This window comes from Garra rufa, chromosome 9, assembly GCF_049309525.1.
Source record: "Garra rufa chromosome 9, GarRuf1.0, whole genome shotgun sequence".
Taxonomy (NCBI): Eukaryota; Metazoa; Chordata; class Actinopteri; order Cypriniformes; family Cyprinidae; genus Garra; species Garra rufa.
Window position 1 is genome coordinate 45,430,246 of NC_133369.1, and position 16,522 is coordinate 45,446,767.

The window sequence follows — 16,522 nt, forward strand, 5'->3', positions numbered from 1 at the left end:
CAGATGGAGTGACAAGCTGCAAAGAAATAAAAGCAAATAACTCTGGCATATTACCAGACATTTATGCAAACCAAATGCCAGCAAATTAAGAAGCTTTTATTATAGAAAAACCATGTGTTTTAAAATGAAAACACACTGTGAAAATGCTAAATGATTAAGCATGACTAAATCCAACTTGGACCCCATTCCACTGACTGGGCTGGTCCAGCTGATAGCCTTTTATCAGGCACATACTGTACGTCTTGGTTAGGCAGACATTATAACCAGATAGCTGGACGCCACAGTATATTATAGGGGGGAACATTTCAATAAAAAGTAATTTTAGTTACCGAACATTCGGTGTATCCCTGTTTGCGTTACTGCATTACCCCCAACACTGATTTTAACATTCTTTTACACAGGCTAGGAAATCATGTTGGTCGGTGGACAATCACTAGCTTGGTTCTAGGTAGATTCTACCAGTCAGATCGCTACCACTGCATTTGTGAAAATGAAAATCTGCCTGACCTGACTATGGTAAAATATGGTGTACCACAAGGCTCAGTCTTAGACCCTTTGTCATACTGTAAACCACATAAAATCGTGTACTTTTTTAAATTCCGGTGAAAGTTTTCCATGATGGTGGATTGCACTAAATGTATGCCAAGTCATTTCAGTTTGCGAAATTGTGATTGACAAGTACTTTAGATCAAATGATTTTGGAAAGAAGCTTTTACAGCTACAGAGGAAAGCTAGAAATTTTGCTCAGAGTAGCTATATAGCTGATGGTGTTTTGATTTGCATTGATGTTCTCCCTGTGAATATAAAGACAGTATCTTCATTTGACTGTCAAGTGACAGACTCTCTCATTCAGTAAAAGAACAGATATGTGACCCTGGACCACAAAACCAGTCATAAGGTTAAATTTTACAAAACTGAGATGTATGCATCATATGAAAGTTCAACAAATAAGCTTTCTATTGATGTGTGGTTGGTTAGGATAGGACAATATTTGACCGAGATACATCTATTTGAATATCTGGAATCTGAGGGTGCAAAAAAAATCTAAATACTGAGAAAATCACCTTTAAAGTTGTCCAAATTAAGTTCTTAACAATGCATATTACTAATCAAAAATTACATTTTGATATATTTATAGTAGGAATTTTGCAAAAAATCTTCATGGAACATTTTTGGCATAAAAGAAAAATCAATAATTTTGACCCATTCAATGTATTTTTGGCTATTGCTACAAATATACCCCAGCGACTTAAGACTGGTTTTGTGGTCCAGGGTCACTTATTATTTAAACATGCATTAGAATAAATCACTAATGAGCATTTTTTTGAAGAAACAGGTGTATATTTATGTTTAGGACAGATCAGTTGACAATATAAACAGATAGTTTGGGGTTTGATCCAAGTTTAGTACCTTAAAGGTCATTACTTTGATCCTATGATCCTATTACTGTTTCTGACGTGTATGTGTACAAATGAGACTGAAGTTCAGTTCAGTATCATATACTGTACCACTCACCCTTCCAGCTTCATCTAGAGCCAGAATCACCAGCTTCTCTCCTCCACCATCATGTAGGAGCTGAGTATCAATACGATGATCCAAACTACCACCGCTCACTAGAACTTTCTTCAGGTTCAGCTGTCTGGAGGACAACACAAGGAAAGTATTAACAGAAGCTTATGTTAAACTGGTGCTAAAAATATTATGTAATGTGTAAAAACAATCATCAGGACGTTGGTGTCCTCTTCAGGCCTTTGTTGTAATGCGTAACGTACACTAGCTCCATCGTTTATAACAATTTATGTATTTTAAGTTGTGTTCAATAAAACAATATGATTTCATGCTTTCGATACTTTATTTGAATAATTACTATTGCCTCATTGCGTTTATATATGTATTTTAAGTCATTTTAAAGGCTTTTGTTCACTTAAATCTATTTTTATTACCACAAAATCAATTATAATTATTCTATACTCTGTTTTAATGTTTAAATTAATAAAATTATCAAAAAGCCCGTCTAATAAGAAGTCTTTAGTTTTATTTTTTATAAAATTCTGTTTTCCTTTACTTTTCTGGATTCCATTTTAATAGTTTCATTCCATTTTAATAAGCAAAAGCATCCTCAATTATTTGAATTTATTAAAAAAATAAAACGTTCGTAAGTAAAATTGTTTTTTTGTGTGTGTGTGTGTGTGTGTGTGTGTGTGTGTGTGTGTGTGAAGCCCTACACCATTTCAATCTCATGTGTTGAAGAGAACAAAACCATCACTTCCTGAGAAATTGATGCAAAGTATTAGTAATAAAATAATAAAAAGTTGCTCCAAACGGCAAAGCCTGTGAGTCTTGTTTACACTGTAAACTACTTGTGCTTTAGAGCGTGCAGACAAAATGCAATAGCAAATGCTGTCATGTTATCTTCGGATGCCTGACAGAACTGTATGAGACAGTTGTGGAAAGTAATTATACCAAATCATTTTGATGATAGACTTTGGCTCAGGCATTTCAAAATGACAAACAAAATTGTTAATGGTATGAAATTAAATGAGTTTTCCGGTCTCCGAACTCCACTCACTTGGATGCCAGTTTCTTGCAGTGATAATCCACCAGCAGGTACACATCTCCCTTTTCAGTCACGCACACAGTGGCCCCGTTGCTCGCTGCTGCCATAGAGATGGTCAGATCCTTGTGGTGCAGAGCAGACACCTGTCGAGGAACAGTCACGCACTTCTCCCCATTGGGCTCCAGCAGGTAACCTAAATGTATCACAATGGTCGGACCACAAGTTTTCATATGGGAAGAGGCAAATGAAGCAGATGCTCTGATGAAATTGCATGAAGGGGATTTGCTGAACACCTGAGAGACTTTAGATCAGTTAAACAATCTGTTTGTTTGTATGTGATAAACAGATCTGGGTGCTTGAGCAGCTTACCAAGCTGGCCACCATTTAATCCAAATGTATACATCGCATCTCGAGTCCAAAGAACAGTATGAAATCTGCCAGCCGCAACACCAATCACGGACCTCCCTTTCAGGCACTTAGATGTCACCTGTGGTATAAATGACATGAAAGATGCAATTAATGGAATTACCGAAAGTTTATGGTAGTGACTAGGGGTGGATCAATATGATGATCTTACCGATTATTACAGATCAAGTAGACAGACAACCGATATTTTGAACAATATATATTGTGTGGTGTAAAAATGAAAATTAATGTAAAAAATTACGAATAACAAGAGCTCTGACAAAATGCTTTTAAAGTATTTTAATTGGTAAATCAATTTAGAAAATTACTGATAACCATAAAAATGCTTAATATCGGCGCCAGGCCGATAATCGGTCGAACCCCTATTAGTGATGCAGCGTACACTGACAAAAATGATTTTGCGGTGAAGTGAATAATACAGAAAAACAAGTGTAATTTCTACATTAATTGAGTTCAGGCAAGAATTAAAAAAAAAATAATTAAATATTAGTACTTAATTTAAATATATTTTACTTGGAATTGTTTGTTATTTTTACAAAGATTGTTTAAGTAAATATCAAAGTCATGATCCCATTGTTCCCATCATGCACTTCGGCATAAATAATTAATACGGTTAAATTTTTGGCTGTTTTCGAGATGTATCCATTCATACTCAAACTATTCACTGATTGTTACTGTCATTGTGTACAATGTGTCAAGTATTGAGGTCTCTGTGTTCATTTGGTTAGTAACTACGTTGAGTCAACATATAACCTTATAAACAATAAGGATCCTTCTGGAGAATAAGGAGAATTCTGTGTGTCATGCGTAAATCCAGACCTGTTTGGGAACATGGCTGGAAGCAGGAGGGGGTACCAGGCCCAGCTGATGGTGGTTGTTGAGCCCAAAGGTGTAGACATACCCCTCCTCTGTCAGAACAACAGTGTGATCTCGGGCTCCTGCGATTTGTGAACAATGATGGGACAAGAGCCCCTTCACCATCCGGGGGACCTTTAATATGAACATGGACACAGAGTCTTAGAAAGGCAGCAGAAGCAGAAATGCAAGTATTGCAGGTACACAACATTAACATAATAATTACCAGATATGTCTGTTCATCACCATGTCCGAGTCGCCCACCCTGTCCGTGTCCACATGTGTAAACCTGACCCTTCTGGGACAGGAAGACTGTGTGGAACTTACACAACACCACCTTAACAGACACAAAATCATAACGTTAATATCATCAATCAAGACCATGTCTGCATAGAAAGACATTGTCTTATTTCCCAAATTTGAACACTTGAGCCACACTTGTGTAGCAGACTGTTCCTGCAAAACATTTAAACGAAAAAAAATAGAAGGACGTTTGGTTTATAATTATAAAAGTACTTTAAGTTTTTGTTACCGTTTTTTTTTTTTAGCACAGTACACTCTAAAGGTGCTTAAAAGGTTCTTCACAGCGACGCCATAGAAGAACTATTTTTCCATTGAGTCAAAGGTTTATTAAAGAACCATCTCTTTCTTACCTTTTTATAATCTGAAAACTCTTTCACCACAAAGAACCTTTTATGAAACAGAAAGGTTCTTCAGATGTTAAAGGTTCCTTAATGGAACCATTTAGACAAAAAGGTTAATCTATGGCATTGTGAAGCACCTTTATTTTTAAGAGTGTGAGTCCAGAATTGAGGTATTTGGTAAATTTTCAATTAAATCATTCATATTTTCTTAACTTTGTCAATATTTAGTAGTAGGTACAAAGGTCAAAGATTGTCTTAGAGACTAATATGCCTTTATCGTTTTATGAGCCCAAAGGCTGAATTTATTCAATCAAAATTACAGTAAAAACTGTAATATTGTGAAATAAAATAACTGTTTACTGCATATATATATATATATATATATATATATATATAATTATAATAAAATGCTATTTATTTCTTTGTCCCAAAGACATCATTACTCCAGTCTTTATGGTCACATGATTTTTCAGAAATCATTCTAATATGCTGCTTTTCTACTCAAGAAACATGATTATCAATGCTGAAAGCAGTTCTGCTTTTGTGCAAAATAGGATACATTTTTTTATGAAAAGAAATTTCAAAGGAAAAGGGAACAGAGTTTTTGAAATAGTAAAACTTACTGTTTCTTCTAATTTACTAAGGTGAGACACTGCAGGTGAATAGAGTAATAAAATAACAATACTCTATGTATGAACAAATCCCTCTGCAAAAACCATCAGAATATAGACAGGAATAAAAATGTACAGTTTGGTGTGTGTAAGTGCTACTGAAGTGGAGATGTATGGCTCAGTGTAGGAGAAAAAACTCATTTTGAGAAAACAGCCTTTAAAAATATGTATTGTAATTGAAATCTATTGACACAAATAGATAAAGTGCTATAAAAGAAACACTTAACAGTGTCTTTTGATTGTTTTCTTTCCACTAGTCTGAAAAAACACTTTATGAAACAGCAAAAAGCCCCAAATCTCTAACTTCACAGGTGCATGAATAAACTGCATTTTTGCTTGCAGTGTCTCCCCTTAATTGCATCTCTGCTTAATAAAATGACAAAATTCTAGAAAATATTTGTACTGATCCTTAACTTTTGAACAGTAATATAAATAGAACAGCTGGAAGAATCTGATCCATAAATGTCTTTTGTTTGTGTTTTCATCTTATAATAAATCTCAGTGTGAAACCTGTTTACTTGGGAGGTAAATTCATACACACAAACACACTGCCAAGTTACTGACTGCTTCAGCTGCGGTAGTTTTAAACAACCTTTGAGAAAAGCAGATTAAAATTTACTGAAAAAAAAAAAAAAAAACACCAAAGCAAGTGACGTCTGAAAAACACAACAACAGCTGAACATCTTCAAGGTGTAGCAAATACTTTTGAGGCCACTGTAAATATGATATCACTGGAGATTATTAGTCGATTAAGAACTGAGACCTGGACAGAATAACAGCGGGCCAGAAGGAACCAGCTGCGTCCCGCTCATCACGAGGGCTTGACTTTTAGCCATGACAGCTCTGCCCTTTCTCTGCAAAGCATGCCAGCTCTGGATTGGCTCAGAGTTGACTACAGCGGAGCAGGGGTGCCAAGGTCAACATCATCACTAATTTAACACTCCTCAAGGCTGAAACAGAAGCAAGAGATGCTCTGTAAAGCATCCAAACTCTGCGCTGACTGGCAGCCGCTCTCACTGGCTGCCATACGCACGCATTCGCAGCGCTTATTTAATCTGCTGCTGTTATCCCTGAATGAATATTTTAATATTTAACCGAAAGCATCTGCAGAACAGCGTGGCGGGTCACAATGCGCTCTCTTTCTATGTAAGGGGGCATTGGAGAGCCGATGAAAGGGTCAGGAAACAAGATCCGGCATCACAATGAGCATTGTAAAATTTAAGGACTGCCATGCACTTCAGAAATTAATTAGCCAAATGTAAGTACACACACCGAGTGAACGATGAAAAATGAAATGCATTGCTCATGGGTAAAATGCATCTCTAGGGGTTTTCATCCATCAACCTAAACGGCTGACAGATTTGGCCTAATGCACTCATTTTGATCGGCCCTTATCCACTTGGGGCTTCTCCTTTCAAAAATGCCCAAATCCCAAATGAAAGGCTGACAATGGGATCATGCAACACTACTGGATCACATTTCCCATCTACATATGAGCACATGTCGGTTATCCATCCAAAATGCAAATGAGTCCCCGCTTTGACCACGGAAAAATGGAAACTTATACAGCATCAAAGCGTGATGTTGGCATGAGTCGAACTCCGGGTCACGTATGCCAAAGCAGCGATGCTCACCTTAGTTGCGTGAGTTCCAACACAAGGATCTTCTCTTCATCAACAAGAACGTAGTTTTCATTCTCAAGGGCATTTTCAAGAACAATTTAGAGAGTAACAAAGAGGTCTGAGTTTCCTCGGATGGTTTGCAAGGACCCTTGGAGATTTTTGTTTTGAAGGAGGTTCCCTGTGAGGAGCCTGTTATCAAGGCAACACTCGCAGGTCCTCTGTTTTTACCGTCCTCTCTTGTTGTCACACGTAACCCTGGGGAGTTTTAGGCCCTCCTAGCTTACACAAACCTCTGGGAACTGCATAGCAGATGAGGATTTCATAACACTATGTGCCTCATAAGCAGAAATTAATCCAGACAGATTTAAGAAGTTTGATGACTATGCAGAAAATATTAACTAAGCTTCTGAAGATGAAAACCTGCAGTAAATATTATTTGAGCTACTCTCTATTTTTGGTTGTGGAATGGCGTAACATTCTTTATTAGATGGTTATAGTGGTTATTTTTAGAGGTCGACCAATGTATCCTGCCGCATCACAGAGCACCATCACAGAGTACCATCACAGAGTTTTACATTAAATACATCATATCTGTCCGAAATCGATGTAAATAAGATATACGACTTCGGCCTGGGCTGGAAGTTTGTGCGCATTGTGCAATTTTTAGCAAAACTTTTGTTTCTGTGGCTCTGATTAAGTCTGTATGTTTCATTTAGAGAGCTATAATATACAGTTGTGGCCAAAAGTTTTGAGAATGACACAAATATTAGTTTTCACAAAGTTTGCTGCTCAACTGCTTTTAGATCTTTGTTTCAGTTGTTTCTGTGATGTACTGAAATATAATTACAAGCACTTTCAAAGGCTTTTATCGACAATTACATGACATTTATGCAAAGAGTCAGTATTTGCAGTGTTGGCCCTTCTTTTTCAGGACCTCTGCAATTGGACTGGGCATGCTCTCAATCAACTTCTGGGCCAAATCCTGACTGATAGCAACCCATTCTTTCATAATCACTTCTTGGAGTTTGTCAGAATTAGTGGGTTTTTGTTTGTCCACCCGCCTCTTGAGGATTGACCACAAGTTTTAAGATCTGGGGAGTTTCCAGGCCATGGACCCAAAATGTCAACGTTTTGGTCCCCGAGCCACTTAGTTATCACTTTTGCCTTATGGCACGGTGCTCCATCGTGCTGGAAAATGCATTGTTCTTCACCAAACTGTTGCTGGATTGTTGGAAGAAGTTGCTGTTGGAGGGTGTTTTGGTACCATTCTTTATTCATGGCTGTGTTTTTGGGCAAAATTGTGAGTGAGCCCACTCCCTTGGATGAGAAGAACCCCACACATGAATGGTCTCAGGATGCTTTACTGTTGGCATGACACAGGACTGATGGTAGCGCTCACCTTTTCTTCTCCGGACAAGCCTTTTTCCAGATGCCCCAAACAATCGGAAAGAGGCTTCATCTGAGAATATGACTTTGCCCCAGTCCTCAGCAGTCCATTCGCCATACTTTTTGCAGAAGATCAATCTGTCCCTGATGTTTTTTTGGAGAGAAGTGGCTTCTTTGCTGCCCTTCTTGACACCAGGCCATCTTCCAAAAGTCTTGGCCTCACTGTGCGTCAGATGCGCTCAGACCTGCCTGCTGCCATTCCTGAGCAAGCTCTGCACTGGTGGCACTCCGAACCCGCGGCTGAATCCTCTTTAGGAGACCATCCTGACGCTTGCTGGACTTTCTTGGACGCCCTGAAGCCTTCTTAACAATGCAGTGGAAAGTTTTTTGTCGGGATTAAGTTAATTTTCATGGCAAAGAAGGACTATGCAATTCATCTGATCACTCTTCATAACATTCTGGAGTATATGCAAATTGCTATTATAAAAACTTAAGCAGCAACTTTTCCAAATTCCAATATTTATGTAATTCTCAAAACTTTTGGCCACGACTGTAGATTGCACTTTCTCTTTCTGTTTGCTCTGTTGTTTCAAACACTGAACTTCAAACTTCACTACATGTATGCCGTTTTTGGATCATTGTTGAACTAAACTCCGTTTGGTGATTAACAGTTTTAGACTGCCATTTGAAGACTGATTTGAGATATCCTGGACACAGACTAGGCTTTTGTTCGGTTTGTGACTAAAATATTTTGTTATTTTGATTAGATATTCATAAAGTGTTCTATAATAGAAGAATATGATACAAATATGATGTAATTGCAGTACTATGGATTTTGTGTAGACGTTTAAAGATCTTTAGCATGAATGTTTATATGAAATTGTAACGCTTTACAATAAGAGTCCATTTGTAGCATTAACTAAAATTTATGTAGAATAGATGTATTTGTCCTGGTTAATGAGTTAATTTCAACATTTACTGATATTTTTAAATGTTTAAGTTGCTTTTGTTAACATTAATAAGCTATGAATTAACTTTAATGCTCAATATACATTTAATAGTAATGCATTTTCTTTTTAGGTATGGTCCTGTCCCCATTTTAGTTTCCATTCGGTATGCATTATAAAACTATTGGTCGATTAATCGGTATTAGCCAGTCTGGTCCAACCTAGCTATCGGTAAAATCCAATATCTGTCACCCTCTAATTATTTTTGTTTCTCTTATCTTTTTTTGATCTTTTTTTTCTATTACTGTACTGCAGTTTCTTTGCACCAATGCTTAGCACTTTGATACACTTTGTAAGTGCTTTACAAATAATAATAATAATAATTATAATAATAATAATAATATTATTTAAAGCTGCAAGCAGCGTTGAAAGGGCTCACCACCACCCAGTGGCTTTAGGAAAACAGAGAGGGGTGAGCAATATGCATTTAAAGTGGTAAATATAGAAGAAATATGTCATTTATATGTGCCAGTGTAAACTCCTGCTACCAGCTGGTGGCGCTATGACTATAACTGGTAACTGGCACATAGATGTCTTCAGGCCAGCACTTTTATCAAACATATGAAGTTTGGTGCAGATTGAACATGGTATTTTTGAGTTAGTGCAAAGCATGAGGTATCCTCCTGCCACCATGTGGCGCTATGATTATATCTGAATATTGGCCTTTAGATGTGCTCAGCCAAATGACTCTTATCAAACATGTGAAATTTGGGGCAGATCGGACATTGTATGACTAAGTTACAATATCTTCTATTTCCATGGCGAAACTTCCATTGACACGTCATTTAACGAAAACTCAAGATCTTCACAATATAACATTGCAAAGGCCTTTAGATTAGACAGACCAATTATAATATTGATGTCATTAAATCTCTAGAAGTTAATTACAGTGTAAAACATGTCACTTACTGTTGCCAGCAGGTGGCACTATGACTATTATTGAATATGGGCATGTAGATCTCTTCATATCTGGAATCTTATCAAACATGTGAAGTTTGGGGCAGATCAGACATTGTATGTCTGAGTCATAACAACTTCCTGTTTCATGGCAAAACATCAAAATTTGTCAGGCTGCCATGGACACGCCCTTCAACGAAAACACAAGATCTTCGCAATTTAACATCCCAAAGAGTTTTAGATCATTGTAGATGACCAAATTTGATGCTGATCTGAATAACCCTCTAGGAGGAGTTAATTAAAATACAACGCCTAAAATGGCAAAAAAATACAATATTTGCAGAGATAATTTCGGATTTTGCTTCAAGAGACTTTTTTGTAGGTATTGGTGTTATGTGTGCACCAATTTTTGTACATGTATGTGAAACATTGAATGTAAAAATGTGGTGCTATCGAGACATTTTGCCACATCCACTTCTGAAACTTCTCTATCAGCCATTTCTGATGCGTGTGCAAAGTTTAATGAGTTTGAGCATGTTTAGGCCCTCAAAAATGCAATAATAATAATAACTAGATATGTACATTTCCTGAAGAAAATGTGAGTGGTGCTTGCAGTGGCAAAACTCGGCGCTCGGTTGCTAGGGTGCTCTGTTTATTTGCTAGGGTGTAGTAGCATGGTGTAAGCATGATGCTAGCAAGATGCTAACATGATTAGCATGATCCTAGCAACATGTTAACATGACTAACATAATGCTAGCAACAGACTAACATAATGCTAACAACATGCTAACATAATGCTAGCAACATGCTAACATGACTAACATGATGCTAGTACCAACTCCCATTTGTGTACGATATTCTGATGCAAAGATATAGGTCTTGCAAAACGGTACTCTAGGGTACTCTGTTTAGTTGCTAGGGAGTGGCCAATGATGATACTCCAAAGTCTACTTGCCAGTATGAATGATATAATCCAACCCCCATGTCTCTATGACATTCAGATCTGAAGATATGCCTGTGTGGGTTTGGGTTGCTAGAGTGCTTGATAATGTTGCTAGGGCGTGGCTAGGAAGTGGTTAATGTGATTCATGATTGGCTGTTTGCTGCCCAAGTTGATCAAGCCCACCCCCATATCTCTATGACACTGTGATCCAAAGATATGCATATGAGTCTTTTATATAGTGACCTATGGGATCAGTTGCTAGGGTGCTCTAAATGGTTGCTAGGGCGTGGCTTGACATCTTCTCAGCGATCCGGAGAGTCTGATTGGTTGTCTGAGTAAAATGAGTCCTCCCCCATGTCTCTATGACACTGTGATGCAGAGTTATGTTCAATGCTAAATTCCTATGTAAATTAACATAGTAGGAAAAAAAAAAACTTTTACATGGGCCGTCCCTCACCATAGAAAGTCAATGGGGCAACTTTGGGGGGGGGGGGCTGTTGCACCCCAGGGGTACAATTTATACCCCATTGGGAGGTGTCTTCTCGCAGAGCTTGATAGCCTCTCCAAATGTGGCGAATCACGTGTTTCTATGAAATTCTCGCTCGGCCCTACGTCCCGTTAAAGTTGGCTGCAATGCGCTGTCTATGGGATTTTTTGGCCGAATTTTCGCCCCGTTTGAGGTCATCGTACCCCTGATCGCTTATAAAAGTCATAGCACACCATTCCCGAATAGGCCGCACGATTTGACGCCCGTTTCGTTGGTCTATGACAAAAACTGTGGGACTAGTTACGCACCAAAATTTGTACGGAAGAAAAATAATAATAAGCACACAGCATAGTAATAGTGATGCTTTGCCTATGGCAAGCACCACTAATAAACAGAGCAATTCCAATAGGGTCCTTTTACCTGCTTCACATAGATCCGAGACCTTGAAAACAGGTCCACAATCTCAGGATGGTGTCTGCTCTCCTGGTTTCCATGTCCCAGACTAAAATTCGTGTTGCTTCCCCAAGTGTACACCTCAGTAGGGTCTGCAATTAGATCAGATCAACAATGTGAGTTATGCGCTTTGTTAAGTTTGTTCGTTAAAGGTTGTATCAGCGATTTCAAGCCTGAAACATAAAGTGTCAAATTCAGCTGACCTTTCTTCACGATCCGCTCGCTGCCTGCCCCATAAATCAGCTGTAAAAAAAAACCTGCGTCTCTCTGGTCAGCCTAGGGTCCGAGATATGCCAAAAAAACAATCGGTGCTATCAACCTTTCCGCAGCAAAACAAACAGTGTTCCAACCAATCACCGTCAGGGGGTTGGTGTTGTAGAAATGAAGAAAGGTCAGCTGAATTTGACACTTTATGTTTCAGCCTAGAATCGCTGATACCACCTTTAAGTTATGAGGTAACAAATACTGTCTCTACTCTTCAAGTGAGAATATAATAAATCATTTTCATCCAGGTTAAATTTGATATGGTGTCCAACCTGACTAAGGTAAATTGCAGCAAAGAATGAGTTTATAACCACCACTTTTTATGGTGTTCTTGGATGCAGAAATGGAATGATAAAGGACAATCTTTGTTTAAATGATTTAATGTTTAAGCCAAAAACAAACATCCTCTCATTAAAAATCCTTGTTTAAAAACATTATTTTGAAGAATGTTTCTACTTCACTCAGTGAAGATGGGTACAAAGCTTAAGAAAAAACACCAGAAGACTGTCAACCATTTACATGTGCACATATTCAAAATTGGAGCATAAAGATGACTGACTTAGTTTAGACTGACCAATGAATTTATGACTTGTCTCATAAATCAATGTTATGCATCAAGTGTGAATATGCAAAAGTGCTACCGTATGTTTTTATAAAACATACATTTATATAAACTTAATAGTCATATGTACTAATATATAATGGTGTTTATTGTCGTTTTTGGAGCATGACAACCCCTGGATGCTTTTAATGCATGGAAAATGTTTGAATAAATCAACATTTTAGAAAAGTGCACACTTTTGAAAAAAAAAAAAAAAAAAAGACATGCAGGGTATGGAATGGTGAACAAACTCATTTAATAGTAATCACCTAAACTTGTTTAGCACTGGTACAATCGTAAATATTAATAGGGAAATGAATCCATATTATTTACCAGTGTTTCGGAACACAACATGAGCTGGGCGATCCTTCATGGTGAGGTCTAGGGCAGAAAGACCCTCCTTGTCCTGGATGGACAGTGCTCCACCACGCTGGAACATAAACATATAAAGACACTCACACAAACCAATAGAATGGGAAGGAAAAGATAAAGCAGCTGATTCATGTTCCACAGTCCACTAGGTTTTAAAATCAGCAGTAGTTCTCAACAGTGATTGACTCATGTATCACCCAGGCCAATTATTCATTAATTGCTCATTTTGAGATTAATGAATCATAACTGTAATACCTACTGGGCCAAATTAACAAAAGTGGTCTATCATAAGTAGGACAGTTCCAAACCGACCAGTTTTGGATGCGTTTTTATTTCATATATTAAAGATGGCGTTTGCAATTTGCCTCTAACAGCACCAAACTTTTGTAGAATTTAATTTTGCAGTTTTGTGCACAACATTTCACTTCATGAAATTGTTTAAAAATTTACACCGCCAGTCAAAAAAATTCTCAGAAAGGAATTTTTTTTTACAAAAATGCACACTGCCTGACAAAGACAAAAACAAAAACTGGAATAAATACATTTTTTATAGTTTTGAAATATAATCATCAAGGCTGCGTTTATTTATTTTAAAATGTGGTTCTTTTTTGAGAATAATCTGGTGAAAAGAAGGTTCAAATGAATTTAATTTAAAATATGAATTTCTTAAAACATTATAAATGCCTTTACTGTCACTTCTGATTAACCGATTGCATCCTCACTAAAGAAAAGTTTTAATTTAATCTTTTTTCCTATCCCTTACTTTTGAATGGTACTTTACAATACTGCTTCCACAAAAGTATGAAGCAGCAGCACAACATTTGATAATAATCAGAAAATGTTTCTTGAGGAGGAAATCAGCATATTAGAATGATTTCTGAAGGGTCATGTGACACTAAAGACTGGGGCAATGATGCTGAAAATTCAGCTTTGATCACAGAAATAAATTACATTTTACAATATATTCACAGAGAAAAGTTATTTTAAATTGTAATAATATTTTACATTTTACTGAGCTTTTGTCTTGCCCAATAGTTTATGTTAGAATATACTGAATATCAGTCAAAAACTCATATTTATGAACCAGTTCTCACCTTGATAAGCCCCATGAGGCAGTGAATTTGCCCATAGAAGGCGCTGCGATGCAGTGCTGTCCAGCCAGACTCCTTGTCCTTTGCCAGTATGTCGGCGTGTTTACTGTCCAGGAGCCACTGAAGTAGGTCACGCTTACCCAGAGAGGCCGCGAGGTGCAGAGCCGTGCGTCCAAACTCATCCCGCAGGGTCGCTGCATTGTGACAGTGGACAGACAGGAAGCCTCGCAGACAGCCCTCAGAACCGCTGGTCAAAGCGGCGATCACTTCCTCTGCGTGCCTCACGGAACGGCACTTTGCCGTGCAGTCTGGGGTTCCCAGACTCATTTTAGCTTCAAACCTGTTAAGTAACAACCCCAAAAAGCCCAAAACACCCACCTGCACCCCCAAGCTTGTGCTTAAATTTCTCAGACTAACACAGAAATGGAATTGCCAAACAAATGCAATAAATTAAAGAAAACAAAACAAAAAAAGAGGGAATATGTTCAGCCTTTCTGTGAATTCGGGGCGCTAGAATTGTGCATGTGTTGAGGTTCCACAGCACCCTAGCGGCCCCAAGAGTGAAGATCTAGCTCATCTCAATCCACCATGTCAGCAACACATTCCACAAAAGCTTTGGCACAATCATTAGCTTCAAAGAAAATACTATTTTTTTTCTGTACAAAAACATACAAATATATTCCAGTTTTCTCGAAAAATAAGTTAACTTGCAATCCTATTTTACAAAAGGCAAATCTGCACTGTCCATTCAAGAGTCCAACAACTTTGAGGGGAAAGGCTCCTTCCCCCCAAAACGTGTTACCATTTAAGCCTCCATAATTGCTAAAGGTACCTGGGAAGAAAGAAAGGCACATTAATATCAACTTCATTAAACAACATTCACATTAAAAGTGGCAATTAAACTGCAGAATTTACCAGATCACACAAAGTGAGTCTGTTGCACCTTTATTAATGATTAGACTAGATCAGACTGAAAACCACATAAAACAGTCAAACTAGTTCTGATGTTGTTGTTTAAAATTATACATAACATAGACAAGCTTGTCTGCAGTTATGGACACTTTTGGTTCTCTTGGGACTTTTTGAAAACTTGTTTTTAAACTCAATAGTTTATCTACTAACAATATTCAACAGTGGACTATGTTGAGAATCATAGTTTTAATATTTCAGAAATATTACCAAACCGATGGTCATATTTTAAGACTTGGTCTGGTGCAAAACATAAAAAAAATATACACAACACAATAGCATTAGAAAAGTAATTAAACTTCAGTAATAAGTAGTAAAACAAACAAACAAATATGGAATATTGCAAAGGTTCCAAGTGTTAATGCAGCCTTTACATAAAAACAGAAAATGAATATTTAAGTTAATTATAAAATAATAAAAAGCTTAACCAAATAAAGCGTTATTTTAAACTAGCTAGTTTGTCTACTAACAATTTTAAACAGTGGACTCTGAGATTATCATAGTTTTAATATATGATAATAAATATTATTAAATGGACAGTGAAATTGGATTTAAAAAAAAAAAAGTCGTAATAAACAGTAGTAAGAATTAAAACTTATTTTAAAAATTTATTTTATTTTTTAATTCATACTACTGCTATATTACGACTTTCTTCACATACATACATACATAGAAAGTCTTAATAAAACAGTAGTAAGAATTTTAAAAAAGTATATATTTAATTATTTATTTAATTCTTACTACTGCTTTATTACGACCTTATATATATACACATACATACACACAATTTTTTTAAGTGTAAGGTATATATGTATATATGTTTATATATATATATATATATATGTGTGTGTGTGTGTGTGTGTGTGTGTGTGTGTGATATATACACACACACACACACACATTTTTTTTTAGTGGAAGTTATACATGTGTATGTATGTATATGTGACCTTGGACCACAAAACCAGTCTTAAGTCGCTGGGGTATATTTGTAGCAATAGCCAAAAATACATTGTATGGTTCAAAATTTTAGATTTTCTTTTATGCCAAAAATCATTAGGAAATTAAGTAAAGATCATGTTCCATGAAGATTTTTTGTAAAATTCCTACTGTAAATATATCAAAATGTAATTTTTGATTAGTAATATGCATTGTTAAGAACTTAATTTGGACAACTTTAAAGGTGATTTTCTCAGTATTTTGATTTTTTTGCACCCTCAGATTCCAGATTTTCAAATAGATGTATCTCGGCCAAATATTGTCCTATCCTAACAAACCAT

At 36.8% G+C, this 16,522-nt stretch overlaps 1 protein-coding gene across 2 annotated transcripts in view; it reads right to left on the reverse strand.

Annotated features, from left to right (window-relative positions):
- ibtk (inhibitor of Bruton agammaglobulinemia tyrosine kinase) overlaps positions 1–16,522 on the reverse strand; it is a 39,569-nt gene that overhangs the window by 21,805 nt on the left and 1,242 nt on the right. For both annotated transcript variants that reach the window (XM_073846851.1, XM_073846849.1), the window contains exons 2-9: positions 14,280–15,108; positions 13,147–13,243; positions 11,916–12,040; positions 4,065–4,175; positions 3,803–3,973; positions 2,927–3,044; positions 2,570–2,750; positions 1,516–1,639 (exon numbers count right to left, since the gene is read on the reverse strand). In XM_073846851.1, the coding sequence (XP_073702952.1) occupies positions 1,516–1,639; positions 2,570–2,750; positions 2,927–3,044; positions 3,803–3,973; positions 4,065–4,175; positions 11,916–12,040; positions 13,147–13,243; positions 14,280–14,603 (1,251 nt within the window). In that variant the 5' untranslated portion in view covers positions 14,604–15,108. The remainder of the gene's footprint in view (positions 1–1,515; positions 1,640–2,569; positions 2,751–2,926; positions 3,045–3,802; positions 3,974–4,064; positions 4,176–11,915; positions 12,041–13,146; positions 13,244–14,279; positions 15,109–16,522) is intronic.